We start from the raw sequence: 17844 nt of genomic DNA, 5'->3' as shown, positions 1-17844 counted from the left end.
GTGGGTTGGGCCATTCTTACGTCTGTTTCCTTGCGCTGCCTCGCTAACGTTGGAGACAGCGACAAAGTATAGTAGATAATGAGATGAATATAAATATGAATATATATATATATATATATATATATATATATATATATATATATATATATATATATATATATATATATATATATATATATATATATGTATATATATATATATATATATATATATATATATATATATATATATATATATATATATATATATATATATATATATATATATTGGAGAGGATTACAATTTTATGAATGATCAAGAAATTCCTATGAGTCCACCGGGAAAATGAGACACGATAAGTTCCCAGCTGCACTTTCGTGTAATAATCACATCATCAGGGGAGACACAAGAGAGAAATATAACAGTCAGTTGATATACATTAAAGAGACGAAGCTAGGACGCTATTTGGTAAACATGTGATTGTCCCAGACAGACAACGAGCGTTCATGAACTTATCATTTAACAAATTCCATCAACATTAAAGTTATCTAATTTGTATAGACCATCACTAATATCAAGATTAAAATTCTTTGTGTATTTGATAGTAGAAAGGAAAACAGTGAGTACTGGTTAAGACATGGAACAGTTGTAGAGTGAAGTGGAAAAGAGAAAAAAAACGTTGTAAAGAGTATTGCAAAAGAGTTCTGTGCTGAGATATGAGGAAAAGACTGGATCAGTTATTAACGATTTCGTAAGGAGAGACACAAGTCTAAAAGGTTAATACAAAATCATTTCATCCTATAGGCTGCTTAAAGTAAGAATATAAAGTTATTGACGCAAGATGTACTAAAAGTAAATGAATTTCAGATATATACAACATATTCTCTCTTATATGGCGCTTTGCAGATTAATCCTTTCCAAAACAATATTTCCTTGCAACAGGTATGTCCTGGTTTTACCTTCACTACAATACTTTGAGGCGTTCATAGATTCGTACATCGGGCAAAGGACAGAGCAAATCCTTGGAGTTGTAAAGGTAAGCTTGCATTATTCTTTCTCGTAGTCATAACAAAGTTATATATATATATATATATATATATATATATATATATATATATATATATATATATATATATATATATATATATATATATATATATATATATATATACATATATATATATATATATATATATATATATATATATATATATATATATATATATATATATATATATATATATATATATATATATATATTTATGGATCTGGAGAAGGCATATGACAGAGTTGATAGAGATGCTCTATGGAAGGTATTAAAAATATATGGTGTGGGAAGCAAGTTGTTAGAAGTAGTGAAAAGTTTTTATCGAGGATGTAAGGCATGTGTACGTGTAGGAAGAGAGGAAAAAGATTGGTTCTCAGTGAATGTAGGTTTGCGGCAGGGGTGTGTGATGTCTCTATGGTTGTTTAATTTGTTTATGGATGGGGTTGTTAGGGAGGTGAGTGCAAGAGTTTTGGAAAGAGGGGCAAGTATGAAGTCTGTTGTGGATGAGAGAGCTTGGGAAGTGTCAGTTGTTGTTCGCTGATGATACAGCGCTGGTGGCGGATTCATGTGAGAAACTGCAGAAGCTGGTGACTGAGTTTGATAAAGTGTGTGAAAGAAGAAAGTTAAAAGTAAATGTGAATAAGAGTAAGGTTATTAGGTACAGTAGGGTTGAGGGTCAAGTCAACTGGGAGGTAAGTTTGAATGGAGAAAAACTGGAGGAAGTAAAGTGTTTTAGATATCTGGGAGTGGATCTGGCAGCGGATGGAACCATGGAAGCGGAAGTGAATCATAGGGTGGGGGAGGGGGCGAAAATCCTGGGAGCCTTGAAGAATGTGTGGAAGTCGAGAACATTATCTCGGAAAGCAAAAATGGGTATGTTTGAAGGAATAGTGGTTCCAACAATGTTGTATGGTTGCGAGACGTAGGCTATGGATAGAGTTGTGCGCAGGAGGGTGGATGTGCTGGAAATGAGATGTTTGAGGACAATGCGTGGTGTGAGGTGGTTTGATCGAGTAAGTAATGTAAGGGTAAGAGAGATGTGTGGAAATGAAAAGAGTGTGGTTGAGAGAGCAGAAGAGGGTGTTTTGAAATGGTTTGGGCACATGGAGAGAATGAGTGAGGAAAGATTGACCAAGAGGATATATGTGTCGGAGGTGGAGGGAACGAGGAGAAGAGGGAGACCAAATTGGAGGTGGAAAGATGGAGCGAAAAAGATTTTGTGTGATCGGGGCCTGAACATGCAGGAGGGTGAAAGGAGGGCAAGGAATAGAGTGAATTGGATCGATGTGGTATACCGGGGTTGACGTGCTGTCAGTGGATTGAATCAGGGCATGTGAAGCGTCTGGGGTAAACCATGGAAAGTTGTGTAGGGCCTGGATGTGGAAAGGGAGCTGTGGTTTCGGGCATTATTGCTTGACAGCTAGAGAATGAGTGTGAACGAATGGGGCCTTTGTTGTCTTTTCCTAGTGCTACCCCGCACACATGAGGGGGGAGGGGGATGGTATTCCATGTGTGGCGAGGTGGCGGTGGGAATGAATAAAGGCAGACAGTGTGAATTGTGTGCATGGGTATATATGTATGTGTCTGTGAGTGTATATATATGTGTACACTGAGATGTATGGGTATGTATATTTGCGTGTGTGGACGTGTATGTATATACATTGTGTATGGGGGTGGGTTGGGCCATTTCTTTCGTCTGTTTCCTTGCGCTACCTCGCAAACGCGGGAGACAGCGACAAAGCAAAATAATAAAAAAATAATAATAATAATAATATATATATATATATATATATATATATATATATATATATATATATATAGTGATGGGTGATTTGAATGCAAAGGTGAGTAATGTGGCAGTTGAGGGAATAATTGGTATGCATGGGGTGTTCAGTGTTGTAAATGGAAATGGTGAAGAGCTTGTAGATTTATGTGCTGAAAAAGGACTGATGATTGGGAATACCTGGTTTAAAAAGCGAGATATACATAAGTATACTTATGTAAGTAGGAGAGATGGCCAGAGAGCGTTATTGGATTACGTGTTAATTGACAGGCGTGCGAAAGAGAGACTTTTGGATGTTAATGTGCTGAGAGGTGCAACTGGAGGGATGTCTGATCATTATCTTGTGGAGGCTAAGGTGAAGATTAGTATGGGTTTTCAGAAAAGAGGAGTGAATGTTGGGGTGAAGAAGGTGGTGAGAGTAAGTGAGCTTGGGAAGGAGACCTGTGTGGGGAAGTACCAGGAGAGACTGTGTACAGAATGGAAAAAGGTGAGAACAATGGAAGTAAGGGGAGTGGGGGAGGAATGGGATGTATTTAGGGAATCAGTGATGGATTGCGCAAAAGATGCTTGTGGCATGAGAAGAGTGGGAGGTGGGCTGTTTAGAAAGGGTAGTGAGTGGTGGGATGAAGAAGTAAGAGTATTAGTGAAAGAGAAGAGAGAGGCATTTGGACGATTTTTGCAGGGAAAAAATGCAATTGAGTGGGAGAAGTATAAAAGAAAGAGACAGGAGGTCAAGAGAAAGGTGCAAGAGGTGAAAAAAAGGGCAAATGAGAGTTGGGGTGAGAGACTATCAGTAAATTTTAGGGAGAATAAAAAGATGTTCTGGAAGGAGGTAAATAGGGTGCGTAAGACAAGGGAGCAAATGGGAACTTCAGTGAAGGGCGTAAATGGGGAGGTGATAACAAGTAGTGGTGATGTGAGAAGGAGATGGAATGAGTATTTTGAAGGTTTGTTGAATGTGTCTGATGACAGAGTGGCAGATATAGGGTGTTTTGGTCGAGGTGGTGTGCAAAGTGAGAGGGTTAGGGAAAATGATTTGGTAAACAGAGAAGAGGTAGTAAAAGCTTTGCGAAGATGAAAGCCGGCAAGGCAGCAGGTTTGGATGGTATTGCAGTGGAATTTATTAAAAAAGGGGGTGACTGTATTGTTGACTGGTTGGTAAGGTTATTTAATGTATGTATGACTCATGGTGAGGTGCCTGAGGATTGGCGGAATGCGTGCATAGTGCCATTGTACAAAGGCAAAGGGGAGAAGAGTGAGTGCTCAAATTACAGAGGTATAAGTTTGTTGAGTATTCCTGGTAAATTATATGGGAGGGTATTGATTGAGAGGGTGAAGGCATGTACAGAGCATCAGATTGGGGAAGAGCAGTGCGGTTTCAGAAGTGGTAGAGGATGTGTGGATCAGGTGTTTGCTTTGAAGAATGTATGTGAGAAATACTTAGAAAAGCAAATGGATTTGTATGTAGCATTTATGGATCTGGAGAAGGCATATGATAGAGTTGATAGAGATGCTCTGTGGAAGGTATTAAGAATATATGGTGTGGGAGGCAAGTTGTTAGAAGCAGTGAAAAGTTTTTATCGAGGATGTAAGGCATGTGTACGTGTAGGAAGAGAGGAAAGTGATTGGTTCTCAGTGAATGTAGGTTTGCGGCAGGGGTGTGTGATGTCTCCATGGTTGTTTAATTTGTTTATGGATGGGGTTGTTAGGGAGGTAAATGCAAGAGTCCTGGAAAGAGGGGCAAGTATGAAGTCTGTTGGGGATGAGAGAGCTTGGGAAGTGAGTCAGTTGTTGTTCGCTGATGATACAGCGCTGGTGGCTGATTCATGTGAGAAACTGCAGAAGCTGGTGACTGAGTTTGGTAAAGTGTGTGGAAGAAGAAAGTTAAGAGTAAATGTGAATAAGAGCAAGGTTATTAGGTACAGTAGGGTTGAGGGTCAAGTCAATTGGGAGGTGAGTTTGAATGGAGAAAAACTGGAGGAAGTGAAGTGTTTTAGATATCTGGGAGTGGATCTGGCAGCGGATGGAACCATGGAAGCGGAAGTGGATCATAGGGTGGGGGAGGGGGCGAAAATTTTGGGAGCCTTGAAAAATGTGTGGAAGTCGAGAACATTATCTCGGAAAGCAAAAATGGGTATGTTTGAAGGAATAGTGGTTCCAACAATGTTGTATGGTTGCGAGGCGTGGGCTATGGATAGAGTTGTGCGCAGGAGGATGGATGTGCTGGAAATGAGATGTTTGAGGACAATGTGTGGTGTGAGGTGGTTTGATCGAGTAAGTAACGTAAGGGTAAGAGAGATGTGTGGAAATAAAAAGAGCGTGGTTGAGAGAGCAGAAGAGGGTGTTTTGAAATGGTTTGGGCACATGGAGAGAATGAGTGAGGAAAGATTGACCAAGAGGATATATGTGTCGGAGGTGGAGGGAACGAGGAGAAGAGGGAGACCAAATTGGAGGTGGAAAGATGGAGTGAAAAAGATTTTGTGTGATCGGGGCCTGAACATGCAGGAGGGTGAAAGGAGGGCAAGGAATAGAGTGAATTGGAGCGATGTGGTATACAGGGGTTGACGTGCTGTCAGTGGATTGAATCAAGGCATGTGAAGCGTCTGGGGTAAACCATGGAAAGCTGTGTAGGTATGTATATTTGCGTGTGTGGACGTGTGTATGTACATGTGTATGGGGGGGGGTTGGGCCATTTCTTTCGTCTGTTTCCTTGCGCTACCTCGCAAACGCGGGAGACAGCGACAAAGTATAAAAAAAAAAAAAAAAAAAAAAAAAAAAAAAATATATATATATATATATATATATATATATATATATATGTATATATATATATATATATATATATATATATATATATATATATATATATATATATATATATATATATATATATATATATATACATATATATATATATATATATATATATATATATATATATATATATATATATATATATATATATATATATATATATATATATATATATATATATATATATATATATATATATATATATATATATATATATATATATAAATATGTATATATATATATATATATATATATATATATATATATATATATATATATATATATATATATATATATATTTTTTTTTTTTTTTTTTTTTTTTTTATACTTTGTCGCTGTCTCCCGCGTTTGCGAGGTAGCGCAAGGAAACAGACGAAAGAAATGGCCCAACCCCCCCCCCCCCATACACATGTACATACACACGTCCACACACGCAAATATACATACCTACACAGCTTTCCATGGTTTACCCCAGACGCTTCACATGCCTTGCTTCAATCCACTGACAGCACGTCAACCCCTGTATACCACATGACTCCAATTCACTCTATTTCTTGCCCTCCTTTCACCCTCCTGCATGTTCAGGCCCCGATCACACAAAATCTTTTTCACTCCATCTTTCCACCTCCAATTTGGTCTCCCTCTTCTCCTCGTTCCCTCCACCTCCGACACATATATCCTCTTGGTCAATCTCTCCTCACTCATTCTCTCCATGTGCCCAAACCATTTCAAAACACCCTCTTCTGCTCTCTCAACCACGCTCTTTTTATTTCCACACATCTCTCTTACCCTTACGTTACTTACTCGATCAAACCACCTCACACCACACATTGTCCTCAAACATCTCATTTCCAGCACATCCATCCTCCTGCGCACATCTCTATCCATAGCCCACGCCTCGCAACCATACAACATTGTTGGAACCACTATTCCCTCAAACATACCCATTTTTGCTTTCCGAGATAATGTTCTCGACTTCCACACATTTTTCAAGGCTCCCAAAATTTTCGCCCCCTCCCCCACCCTATGATCCACTTCCGCTTCCATGGTTCCATCCGCTGACAGATCCACTCCCAGATATCTAAAACACTTCACTTCCTCCAGTTTTTCTCCATTCAAACTCACCTCCCAATTGACTTGACCCTCACCCCTACTGTACCTAATAACCTTGCTCTTATTCACATTTACTCTCAACTTTCTTCTTCCACACACTTTACCAAACTCAGTCACCAGCTTCTGCAGTTTCTCACATGAATCAGCCACCAGCGCTGTATCATCAGCGAACAACAACTGACTCACTTCCCAAGCTCTCTCATCCCCAACAGACTTCATACTTGCCCCTCTTTCCAGGACTCTTGCATTTACCTCCCTTACAACCCCATCCATAAAGAAATTAAACAACCATGGAGACATCACACACCCCTGCCGCAAACCTACATTCACTGAGAACCAATCACTTTCCTCTCTTCCTACACGTACACATGCCTTATATATATATATATATATATATACATTTATATATATATATATATATATATATATATATATATATATATATATATATATATATATATATATATATATATATATGGTTGTATGGTTGCGAGGCGTGGGCTATGGATAGAGTTGTGCGCAGGAGGATGGATGTGCTGGAAATGAGATGTTTGAGGACAATGTGTGGTGTGAGGTGGTTTGATCGAGTAAGTAACGTAAGGGTAAGAGAGATGTGTGGAAATAAAAAGAGTGTGGTTGAGAGAGCAGAAGGGGGTGTTTTGAAATGGTTTGGGCACATGGAGAGAATGAGTGAGGAAAGATTGACCAAGAGGATATATGTGTCGGAGGTGGAGGGAACGAGGAGAAGAGGGAGACCAAATTGGAGGTGGAAAGATGGAGTGAAAAGGATTTTGTGTGATCGGGGCCTGAACATGCAGGAGGGTGAAAGGAGGGCAAGAAATAGAACGAATTGGAGTGATGTGGTATACAGGGGTTGACGTGCTGTCAGTGGATTGAATCAAGGCATGTGAAGCGTCCGGGGTAAACCATGGAAAGCTGTGTAGGTATGTATATTTGCGTGTGTGGACGTGTGTATGTACATGTGTATGGGGGGGGGGGGTTGGGCCATTTCTTTCGTCTGTTTCCTTGCGCTACCTCGCAAACGCGGGAGACAGCGACAAAGTATAAAAAGAAAAAAAAATATATATATATATATATATATATATATATATATATATATATACTATCAATTGGGATAGAGGAGAAAGAATACTTCCCACGCATTCCTCACGTGTCGTAGAAAGCGACTAAAAGGGACGGGAGCGGGGGGCCAGAAACCCTCCCCTCCTTGTATTTTAACTTTCTAAAAGGGGAAACAGAAGAAGGAGTCACGCGAGGAGTGCTCATCCTCCTCGAAAGCTGAGATTGGGGTGTCTAAATGTGTGTGGATGTAACCAAGATGAGAAAAAAGGAGAGATAGGTAGTATGTTTGAGGAAAGGAACCTGGATGTTTTATCTCTGAGTGAAACGAAGCTCAAGGGTAAAGGGGAAGAGTGGTTTGAGAATGTCTTGGGAGTAAAGTCAGGGGTTAGTGAGAGGACAAGAGCAAGGGAAGGAGAAGCACTACTCCTGAATAAGGAGTTGTGGGAGTATGTGATACAGTGTTAGAAAGTAAATTCTAGATTGATATGGGTAAAACTGAAAGTTGATGGAGAGAGATGGGTGATTATTGGTGCATATGCACCTGGGCATGGGAAGAAAGATCATGAGAGGCAAGTGTTTTGGGAGCAGCTGAATGAGTGTGTTAGTGGTTTTGATGCACAAGACCGGGTTATAGTGATAGGTGATTTGAATGCAAAGGTGAGTTATGTGGCAGTTGAGGGAATAATTGGTATACATGGAGTGTTCAGTGTTGTAAATGGAAATGGTGAAGAGCTTGTAGATTTATGCACTGAAAATGGACTGGTGATTGGGAATACCTGGTTTAAAAAGCGAGATATACATAAGTATACTTATGTAAGTAGGAGAGATGGCCAGAGAGCGTTATTGGATTACGTGTTAATTGATAGACGAACGAAAGAGAGACTTTTGGATGTTAATGTGCTGAGAGGTGTCTGATCATTATCATGTGGAGGCGAAGGTGAAGATTTGTGAGGGTTTTCCGAAAAGAAGAGAGAATGTTGGGATGAAGAAAGTGGTGAGGAGTAAGTGAGCTTGGGAAGGAGACTTGTGTGAGGAAGTACCAAGAGAGACTGAGTACAGAATGGAAAAAGGTAAGAACAAAGGAGGTAAGGGGAGTGGGGGGAGGAATGGGATGTATTTAGGGAAGCAGTGATGGATTGCGCAAAAAATGCTTGTGGCATGAGAAGCGTGGGAGGTGGGTTGATTAGAAAAGGTAGTGTGTGGTGGGATGAAGATGTAAGATTATCAGTGAAAGAGAAGAGAGAGGCATTTGGACGATTTTTGCAGGGAAAAAATGCAAATGAGTGGGAGAGGTATAAAACAAAGAGGCAGGAGGTCAAGAGAAAGGTGCAAGAGGTGAAAAAGAGGGCAAATGAGAGGCGGGGTGAGAGAGTATCATTAAATTTCAGGAAGAATAAAAAGATGTTTTGGAAGGAGGTAAATAAAGTGCGTAAGACAAGGGAGCAAAAGGGAACTTCAGTGAAGGAGGCTAATGGGGAGGTGATAACAAGTAGTGGTGATGTGAGAAGGAGATGGAGTGAGTATTTTGAAGGTTTGTTGAATATGTTTGATGATAGAGTGGCAGATATAGGGGGTGTTGGTCGAGGTGGTGTGCAAAGTGAGAGGGTTAGGGAAAATAATTTTGTAAATAGAGAAGAGGCAGTAAAAGCTTTAAGGAAGATGAAAGCCGGCAAGGCAGCAGGTTTGGATGGTATTGCAGTGGAATTTATTAAAAAAGGGGGTGACTGTATTGTTGACTGGTTGGTAAGGTTATTTAATGTATGTATGATTCATGGTGAGGTGCCTGAGGATTGGCGGAATGTTTGCATAGTGCCATTGTACAATGGCAAAGAGGATAAGAGTGAGTGCTCAAATTACAGAGGTATATGTTTGTTGAGTATTCCTGGTAAATTGTTTGGGAGGGTATTGATTGAGAGGGTGAAGGCATGTACAGAGCATCAGACTGGGGAAGACCAGTGTGGTTTCAGATGTGGTAGAGGATGTGTCGATCAGGTGTTTCCTTTGAAGAATGTATGTGAGAAATACCTAGAAAAACAAATGGATTTGTATGTAGCATTTATGGATCTGGAGAAGTCATATGATAGCCTTGATAGAGATGCTCTGTGGAAGGTTTTAAGAATATATGGTGTGGGAGACAAGTTGTTAGAAGCAGGAAAATGTTTTTATCGAGGATGTAAGGCATGTGTGCGTGTAGGAAGAGAGGAAAGTGATTGGTTTTCAGTGAATGTAGGTCTGCGGCAGGGGTGTGTGAGTCTCCATGGTTGTTTAATTTGTTTATGGATGGTGTTGTTAGGGAGGTAAATGCAAAAGTTTTGGAAAGAGGGGCAAGTATGCAGTCTATTGTGGATGAGAGAGCTTGGGAAGTGTTAGTTGTTGTTCGGTGATGATACAGCGCTGGTGGCTGATTCATGTAAGAAACTGCAGAAGCTGGTGACTGAGTTTGGTAAATTGTGTGAAAGAAGAAAGTTAAGAGTAAATGTGAATAAGAGCAAGGTTATTAGGTACAGTAGGGTTGAGGGTCAAGTCAATAGGGAGGTAAGTTTGAATGGAGAAAAATTGGAGGAATTAAAGTGTTTTAGATATCTCGGAGTGGATCTGGCAGCGGATGAAACCGTGGAAGCGGACGTGAATCATAGGGTGGGGGAGTGGGCAAAAATTCTGGGAGTCTTGAAGAATGTATGGAAGTCGAGAACATTATCTCGGAAAGCAAAAATGGGTATGTTTGAAGGAATAGTGGTTACAACAATGTTGTATGGTTGCGAGGCGTGGGCTATGGATAGAGTTGTGCGCAGGAGGGTGGATGTGCTGGAAATGAGATGTTTCAGGACCGAAACCACAGCTCCCTTTCCACATCCAGGCCCCACAGAACTTTCCATGATTTATCCCAGATACTTCACCTGCCCTGGTTTAATCCATTGACATCACGTCGACTCCGGTATACCACATCGTTCCAATTCCCTCTATTACTTCTACGCCTTTCACCTCCTGCATGCTCAGGTCACGATCACTTAAAATCTTTTTCACTCCATCTTTCCACTTTCAATTTGGTCTTCCACTTCTCCTCGTTCCCTCCAACTCTGACACATATATCCTCTTTGTGAATCTTTCCTCACTCATTCTCTCTATGTGACCAAACAATTTCAAAACACCCTGCTCTCTCAACCACACTCTTTTTATTTACACACATCGCTCTTACCCTTACATTACTTACTCGATCAAACCACCTCACACCACATATTGTCCTCAAACATCTCATTTCCAGCACATCCACCCTCCTGCGCACAACTCTATCCATAGACTACGAATCGCAGCCATACAACATTGTTGGGACCACTGTTCCTTCAAACATACCATTTTTGCTTTACGAGATAATGTTCTCGACTTCCAAACATTCTTTAAGGCTCCCAGGTCTTTCGCCCTCTCCGCAACCCTATGATTCACTTCCGCTTCCATGGTTCCATAGGCTGCCAGATCCCCTCAACCCTACTGTAGCTAATAACCTTGCTCTTATTCACATTTACCCTTAACTTTCTTCTTTCAAACACTTTACCAAACTCAGTCACCAGCTTCTGCAGTTTCTCACATGAATTAGCCTTCAGCTCTGTATCATCAGCGAACAGCAACTGACTCACTTCTCAGGCTCTCTCATCCACAACCGACTGTATACTTGCCCCTCTTTCCAAAACTCTTGCATTCACCTCCCTAACAACCCCATCCATAAACAAATTAAACAACCATGGAGACATCACACACCCCTGCCGTAAACCTACATTCACTGAGAACCAATCACTTTCCTCTCTTTCCACACATGCACATGCCTTACTTACACGATAAAAACTTTTCCCTGCTTCTAACAACTTGCCTCTCACACCATATATTCTTAATACCTTCCACAGAGCATCTCTATCAAGGCTATCATATGCCTTCTCCAGATCCATAAATGCTACATACAAATCCATTTGCTTTTCTAAGTATTTCTCACATACGTTCTTCAAAGGAAACACCTGATCCACAAATCTTCTACAACTTCTGAAACCACACTGTTCTTCCCCAGTCTGATGCTCTGTGCATGCCTTCACCCTCTGAATCAATAACCTCACATATAATTTACCAGGGATACTCAACAAACTTATACCTCTGTAATTTGAGCACTCACTCATATCACATTTGCCTTTGTACAATGGCACTATGCAAGCATTCCGCCAATCCTCAGGCACCTCACCATGAATCATACATACATTAAATAATCTTACCAACCAGTCAACAATAGAGTCGCCACCATTTGTAATAGATTCCACTGCAATACCATCCAAACCTGCTACCTTGCCGGCTTTCATCTTCCGTAAAGCTTTTACTACCTCTTCTCTGTTTATCAAATCATTTTCCCTAACCCTATCACTCTGCACACCACCTCGGCCTAAACACTCTATATCTGCCACTCTGTCATCAAACACACTCAACAAACCTTCAAAATACTCACTCCATCTCCTTCTCACATCACCACTACTTGTTATCATCTCCCCATTAGCCCCCTTCACTGTTGTTCCCATTTGCTCCCTTGTCTTATGCACTTTATTTACATCCTTCCAAAACATCTTTTTATTCTCCCTAAAATTTAATAATACTCTCTCACCCCAACTATCATTTGCCCTCTCTTTTACCTCTTGCACTTTTCTCTTAACCTCCTGCCTCTTTCTTTTATACGTCTCCCACTCATTTGCATTTTTTCCCCGCAAAAATCGTCCAAATGCGTTTCTCTTCTCCTTCACTAATAATCTTACATCTTTATCCCACCACTCACTACCCTTTCTAATCAACAGAGCTACCACACTTCTCTTGCCACAAGCATCTTTTGCGCAAGCCATCACTGATTCCCTAAATACATCACATTCCTCCCCCACTCTCTTTACCTCCTTTGTTTTCACCTTTTTCCATTCAATACTCAGTCCCTCCTGGTACTTCCTCACACAAGTCTGCTTCCCAAGCTCACTTACTCATACGACTCTCTTCACCCCAACATTCTCTCTTCTTTTCTGAGAAGCCCTACAAATCTTCACCTTCGCCTCCACAAGATAATGATGAGACATCCCTCCAGTTGCACCTCTCAGCACATTAACATCCAAAAGTCTCTCTTTCGCGCGCCTATCAATTATATATATATATATATATATATATATATATATATATATATATATATATATATATATATATATATGGTAGAGGATGTGTGGATCAGGTGTTTGCTTTGAAGAATGTATGTGAGAAATACTTAGAAAAGCAAATGGATTTGTATGTAGCATTTATGGATCTGGAGAAGGAATATGATAGAGTTGATAGAGATGCTCTGTGGAAGGTATTAAGAATATATGGTGTGGGAGGCAAGTTGTTAGAAGCAGTGAAAAGTTTTTATCCAGGATGTAAGGCATGTGTACGTGTAGGAAGAGAGGAAAGTGATTGGTTCTCAGTGAATGTAGGTTTGCGGCAGGGGTGTGTGATGTCTCCATAGTTGTTTAGTTTGTTTATGGATGAAGTTGTTAGGAAGGTGAATGCAAGAGTTTTGGAAAGAGGGGCAAGTATGAAGTCTGTTGGGGATGAGAGGGCTTGGGAAGTGAGTCAGTTGTTGTTCGCTGATGATATATCGCTGGTGGTTGATTCATGTGAGAAACTGCAGAAGCTGGTGACTGAGTTTGATAAAGTGTGTGAAAGAAGAAAGTTAAGAGTAAATGTGAATAAGAGTAAGGTTATTAGGTACAGTAGGGTTAAGGGTCAAGTCAATTGGGAGGTGAGTTTGAATGGAGAAAAATTGGAGGAAGTAAAGTGTTTTAGATATCTGGGAGTGGATCTGGTAGCGGATGGAACCATGGAAGCGGAAGTGGATCATAGGGTGGGGGAGGGGGCGAAAATCCTGGGAGCCTTGAAGAATGTGTGGAAGTCGAGAACATTATCTCGGAAAGCAAAAATGGGTATGTTTGAAGGAATAGTGGTTCCAACAATGTTGTATGGTTGCGAGGCGTGGACTATGGATAGAGTTGTGCGCAGGAGGATGGATGTGCTGGAAATGAGATGTTTGAGGACAATGTGTGGTGTGAGGTGGTTTGATCGAGTAAGTAACGTAAGGGTAAGAGAGATGTGTGGAAATAAAAAGAGCGTGGTTGAGAGAGCAGAAGAGGGTGTTTTGAAATGGTTTGGTCACATGGAGAGAATGAGTGAGGAAAGATTGACCAAGAGGATATATGTGTCGGAGGTGGAGGGAACGAGAAGTGGGAGACCAAATTGGAGGTGGATAGATGGAGTGAGAAACATTTTGAGTGATCGGGGCCTGAACATGCAGGAGGGTGAAAGGCGGGCAAGGAATAGAGTGAATATGGTATACCGGGGTTGACATGCTGTCAGTGGATTGAATCAGGGCATGTGAAGCATCTGGGGTAAACCATGGAAAGTTGTGTGGGGCCTGGATGTGGAAAGGGAGCTGTGGTTTCGGGCTTTATTGCATGACAGCTAGAGACTGAGTGTGAACGAATGGGGCCTTTGTTGTCTTTTCCTAGCGATACCTCGCACACATGAGGGGGGAGGGGGATAGTATTCCATGTGTGGCGGGGTGGCGATGGGTATGAATAAAGTCAGACAGTATTAATTGTGTTCAGGGTATATATGTATGTGTCTGTGTGTGTATATTTATGTGTACATTGAGATGTATAGGTATGTATATTTGCGTGTGTGGACGTGTATGTATATACATGTGTATGGGGGTGGGTTGGGCCATTTCTTTCGTCTGTTTCCTTGCGCTACCTCGCAAACGCGGGAGACAGCGACAAAGCAAAATGAAAAAAAAAATAGAATAAAGAAAAAAAAAAAAAATATATATATATATATATATATATATATATATATATATATATATATATATATATATATATATATATATATATATATATATATATGATATATTTCTTGTTCATTGAACCTAATCGCCGTCTCCCGCGTTAGGGAGGTAGCGCAAGGAAACAGACGAAATAATGGTCCAACCCATCGACTTAAACATATATATACATAAACGCCCACACTCGAATATATACATACCCACATATTTCACCGTATACATACATATACATACACAGACATATACATATATACACATGTATATATTAATTCTTGCTGCCTTCAGCCACTTCCTTTCGCCACCCGTCCACACATGAAATTGCACCCTCTCCCCCTAAGGGAACGTTCTTTCACAGTCACTCTCTAGCTGTAATGTGTAATGCACCGAAACCGCAGATCCCTTTCCACAAGAAGGCACGACAAAGCCTTCCATGGCTTTGCCATGCCCTGTTTCAATCCATTGACAGCACGTTGACCCGGTTAAACCGCATCGTTCCAATAGATTCTATTCCTTACACTCCTTTCACCCTCCCTTATGTTCAGGCCCCGATACCTCAAAATCTTTTTCACTTCATCCTTCCACCTTTAATTTGTCTCCCGCTTCTCCTCGTTCCCTATACTTCTTATGCATATATCCTCTGTAAATCTTTTCTCACTCATTCTTTCCATGTTACCAAACCATTTCAACACACCTTCTGCTCTCTCAACCACACTCTATTTATTACCAAACATATCTCTTACCCTTTACTTACTCACTCAATGAAACCACCTCACAGCACAAGTTGTCCTCATACATTTCATATCCAACACATCCACCGTTCTCCGCACAACTCTGTCTATAGCCCATGCCTTGCAACCAATTAACATCGTTTGAACCACTACTCCTTCAAACATACCCATTTTGCTCTTCGAGATACCGTTCTCTCCTTCCACATATTTTTCAATGCTTCCAGAACACTAGGCCCCTCCCCATGCTATGACTCACTTCCGCTTCTATGGTTCCATTCTCTGCTAAATTCACTCCCAGATATCTAAAACTTTTGACTTCCTCCAGTTTTTCTCCATTTAAACTTACCTCCCAATTTACTTGTCCCTCAATCCTACTGAACCTAATGACCTTGCCTATATTCACATTTACTCTCAATTTTCTTCTTTCACACAATTTACCAAACTCAGTCACCAGCTTCTGCAATTTCTCACCTAAATCAGCTATAAGCACTGTATCATCAGCGAACAACAACCGACTCACTTCCCAAGCTCTTTCATCCACAACAGACTGCATACTTGCCCCTCTCTCTATAACTGTTGCATTCACCTCCCTAAACACCCCATCTATAAGCAACCTAAACAACCAGTGACGCATCATGCACCCCTGCCGTAAACCCACATTCACTGGCAACCAATCACTTTCCTCTAATCCTACTCGAACACATGCCTTACATCCTTCGTAAATCTTTTAACTGCTTCCAGCAACTTATCTCCCACACTATATACTCTTAGTACTTTCCACAAAGCATATTTATGAACCCTATCATATGACTTCTCCAGATCCATAAATGCTACATATAAACCCATATGTATTTTTCACATACATTCTTGAAAGCAAAAACCATATCCACACATCTTCCACCACTTCTGAAACCACACTGCTCTTTCCCAATCTGATGTTCTGTACATGCCTTTATCCTCTCAGTCAATACCCTCCCATATAATATCTCAGGAAAACTTAACAAACTTAAATCTCTGTAATTTGAATATTCACCTTTATCCCTTTTACCTTTTGTACAATGGCACTATGCATGCATTCTACCGATCCTCAGGCGCTTCACCATAAACTTGGCACATGGAGAGGATGAGTGAGGAAAGATTGACCAAGAGGATATATGTGTCGGAGGTGGAGGGAACAAGGAGAAGAGGGAGACCAAATTGGAGGTGGAATGATGGAGTGAAAAAGATTTTGTGTGATCGGGGCCTGAACATGCAGGAGGGTGAAAGGAGGGCAAGGAATAGAGTGAATTGGAGCGATGTGGTATACCGGGGTTGACGTGCTGTCAGTGGATTGAAGCAGGGCATGTGAAGCGTCTGGGGTAAACCATGGAAAGCTGTGTAGGTATGTATATTTGCGTGTGTGGACGTATGTATATACATGTGTATGGGGGGGGTTGGGCCATTTCTTTCGTCTGTTTCCTTGCGCTACCTCGCAAACGCGGGAGACAGCGACAAAGTATAATAAATAAATAAATAAAATAACATCGAATATCCTTGCCAACCAAGCAACAGCACAGTGACTCCCTATTTAATAAATTCTACTGCAATGCCATCCAAACCCGCTGCCTTGCCGGCTTTCATCTTCACTACCTCTTCTTTGTTTAGCAAACCATTCTCCCTTCCCCCTCACTTCCCTCGCCACCTCGAACAAAACACCCTATATCTGCCACTCTATCATCAAACACATTCAACAAACCTTTAAAATATTCACTCCATCTCCTTCTCACTTCACCACTACTTGCTATTACCTTCCCATTGGCCTTCTTCACCGATGTTTCCATTTTTTCTCTTGTCTTACGCACTTTGTTTATCTCCTTCCAAAGCATCTTTTTATTCTCTCTTAAATCTAACGATACTCTCTCACCCCAACTTTCGTTTGCACTCTTTTTTTACCTCTTGCACCTTTCTCTTGATCTTCTGCCGCTTTCTTTTATATTTCTCGTGGTAACAGAGTTATAGTTAATAAATGAGATGATATTACACCAGTCAATTCAAAGATCATAGTTTTTAATGTGATTAAACAAGGCATTTGATTCTTGTCCCGTTCTTATACTATATTTATTTGCTTGACTCTAACAGAAAGATCCTTACCAGTCTGCCCAACATAAAATCTATCACAATTTCCACATGGCACTTTATAGATGCATCCAAGAGAGTTTTCTGGTGAATTCCTGATTAAGATATTCTTTATAGTATTATTGTTGCTGGCAACATTTACATTAAAGTATTTTGCAACATGGGAAGTAAAGTGAAATTATTATTAAAAGGGAGATCTAAAAGATTCTTAGTGTCAATGGGAGGTTTGGGCTCAACTCTATAAAATGATTTCTTTGCAAACTTAAGGGAATAATCAATGAAAGACCTAGGGTACTTTAAC

The 17844-nt window shown here is 40.5% G+C and overlaps 1 protein-coding gene across 1 annotated transcript in view; it reads left to right on the top strand.

Moving 5' to 3' along the window:
• The window catches only part of LOC139748792 (probable glutamate receptor), an 80470-nt gene that overhangs the window by 9938 nt on the left and 52688 nt on the right, over positions 1 to 17844 (top strand). The window contains exon 2 of the mRNA XM_071662226.1: positions 922 to 1015. Coding sequence (XP_071518327.1) covers positions 922 to 1015 — 94 coding nt within the window. The remainder of the gene's footprint in view (positions 1 to 921; positions 1016 to 17844) is intronic.

The sequence above is a fragment of the Panulirus ornatus genome, chromosome 5, assembly GCF_036320965.1.
Source record: "Panulirus ornatus isolate Po-2019 chromosome 5, ASM3632096v1, whole genome shotgun sequence".
In the NCBI taxonomy this organism is placed as follows: domain Eukaryota; kingdom Metazoa; phylum Arthropoda; class Malacostraca; order Decapoda; family Palinuridae; genus Panulirus; species Panulirus ornatus.
Note: the sequence above shows the minus strand (reverse complement) of the source record. Positions and strands in the feature narration are given on the sequence as shown.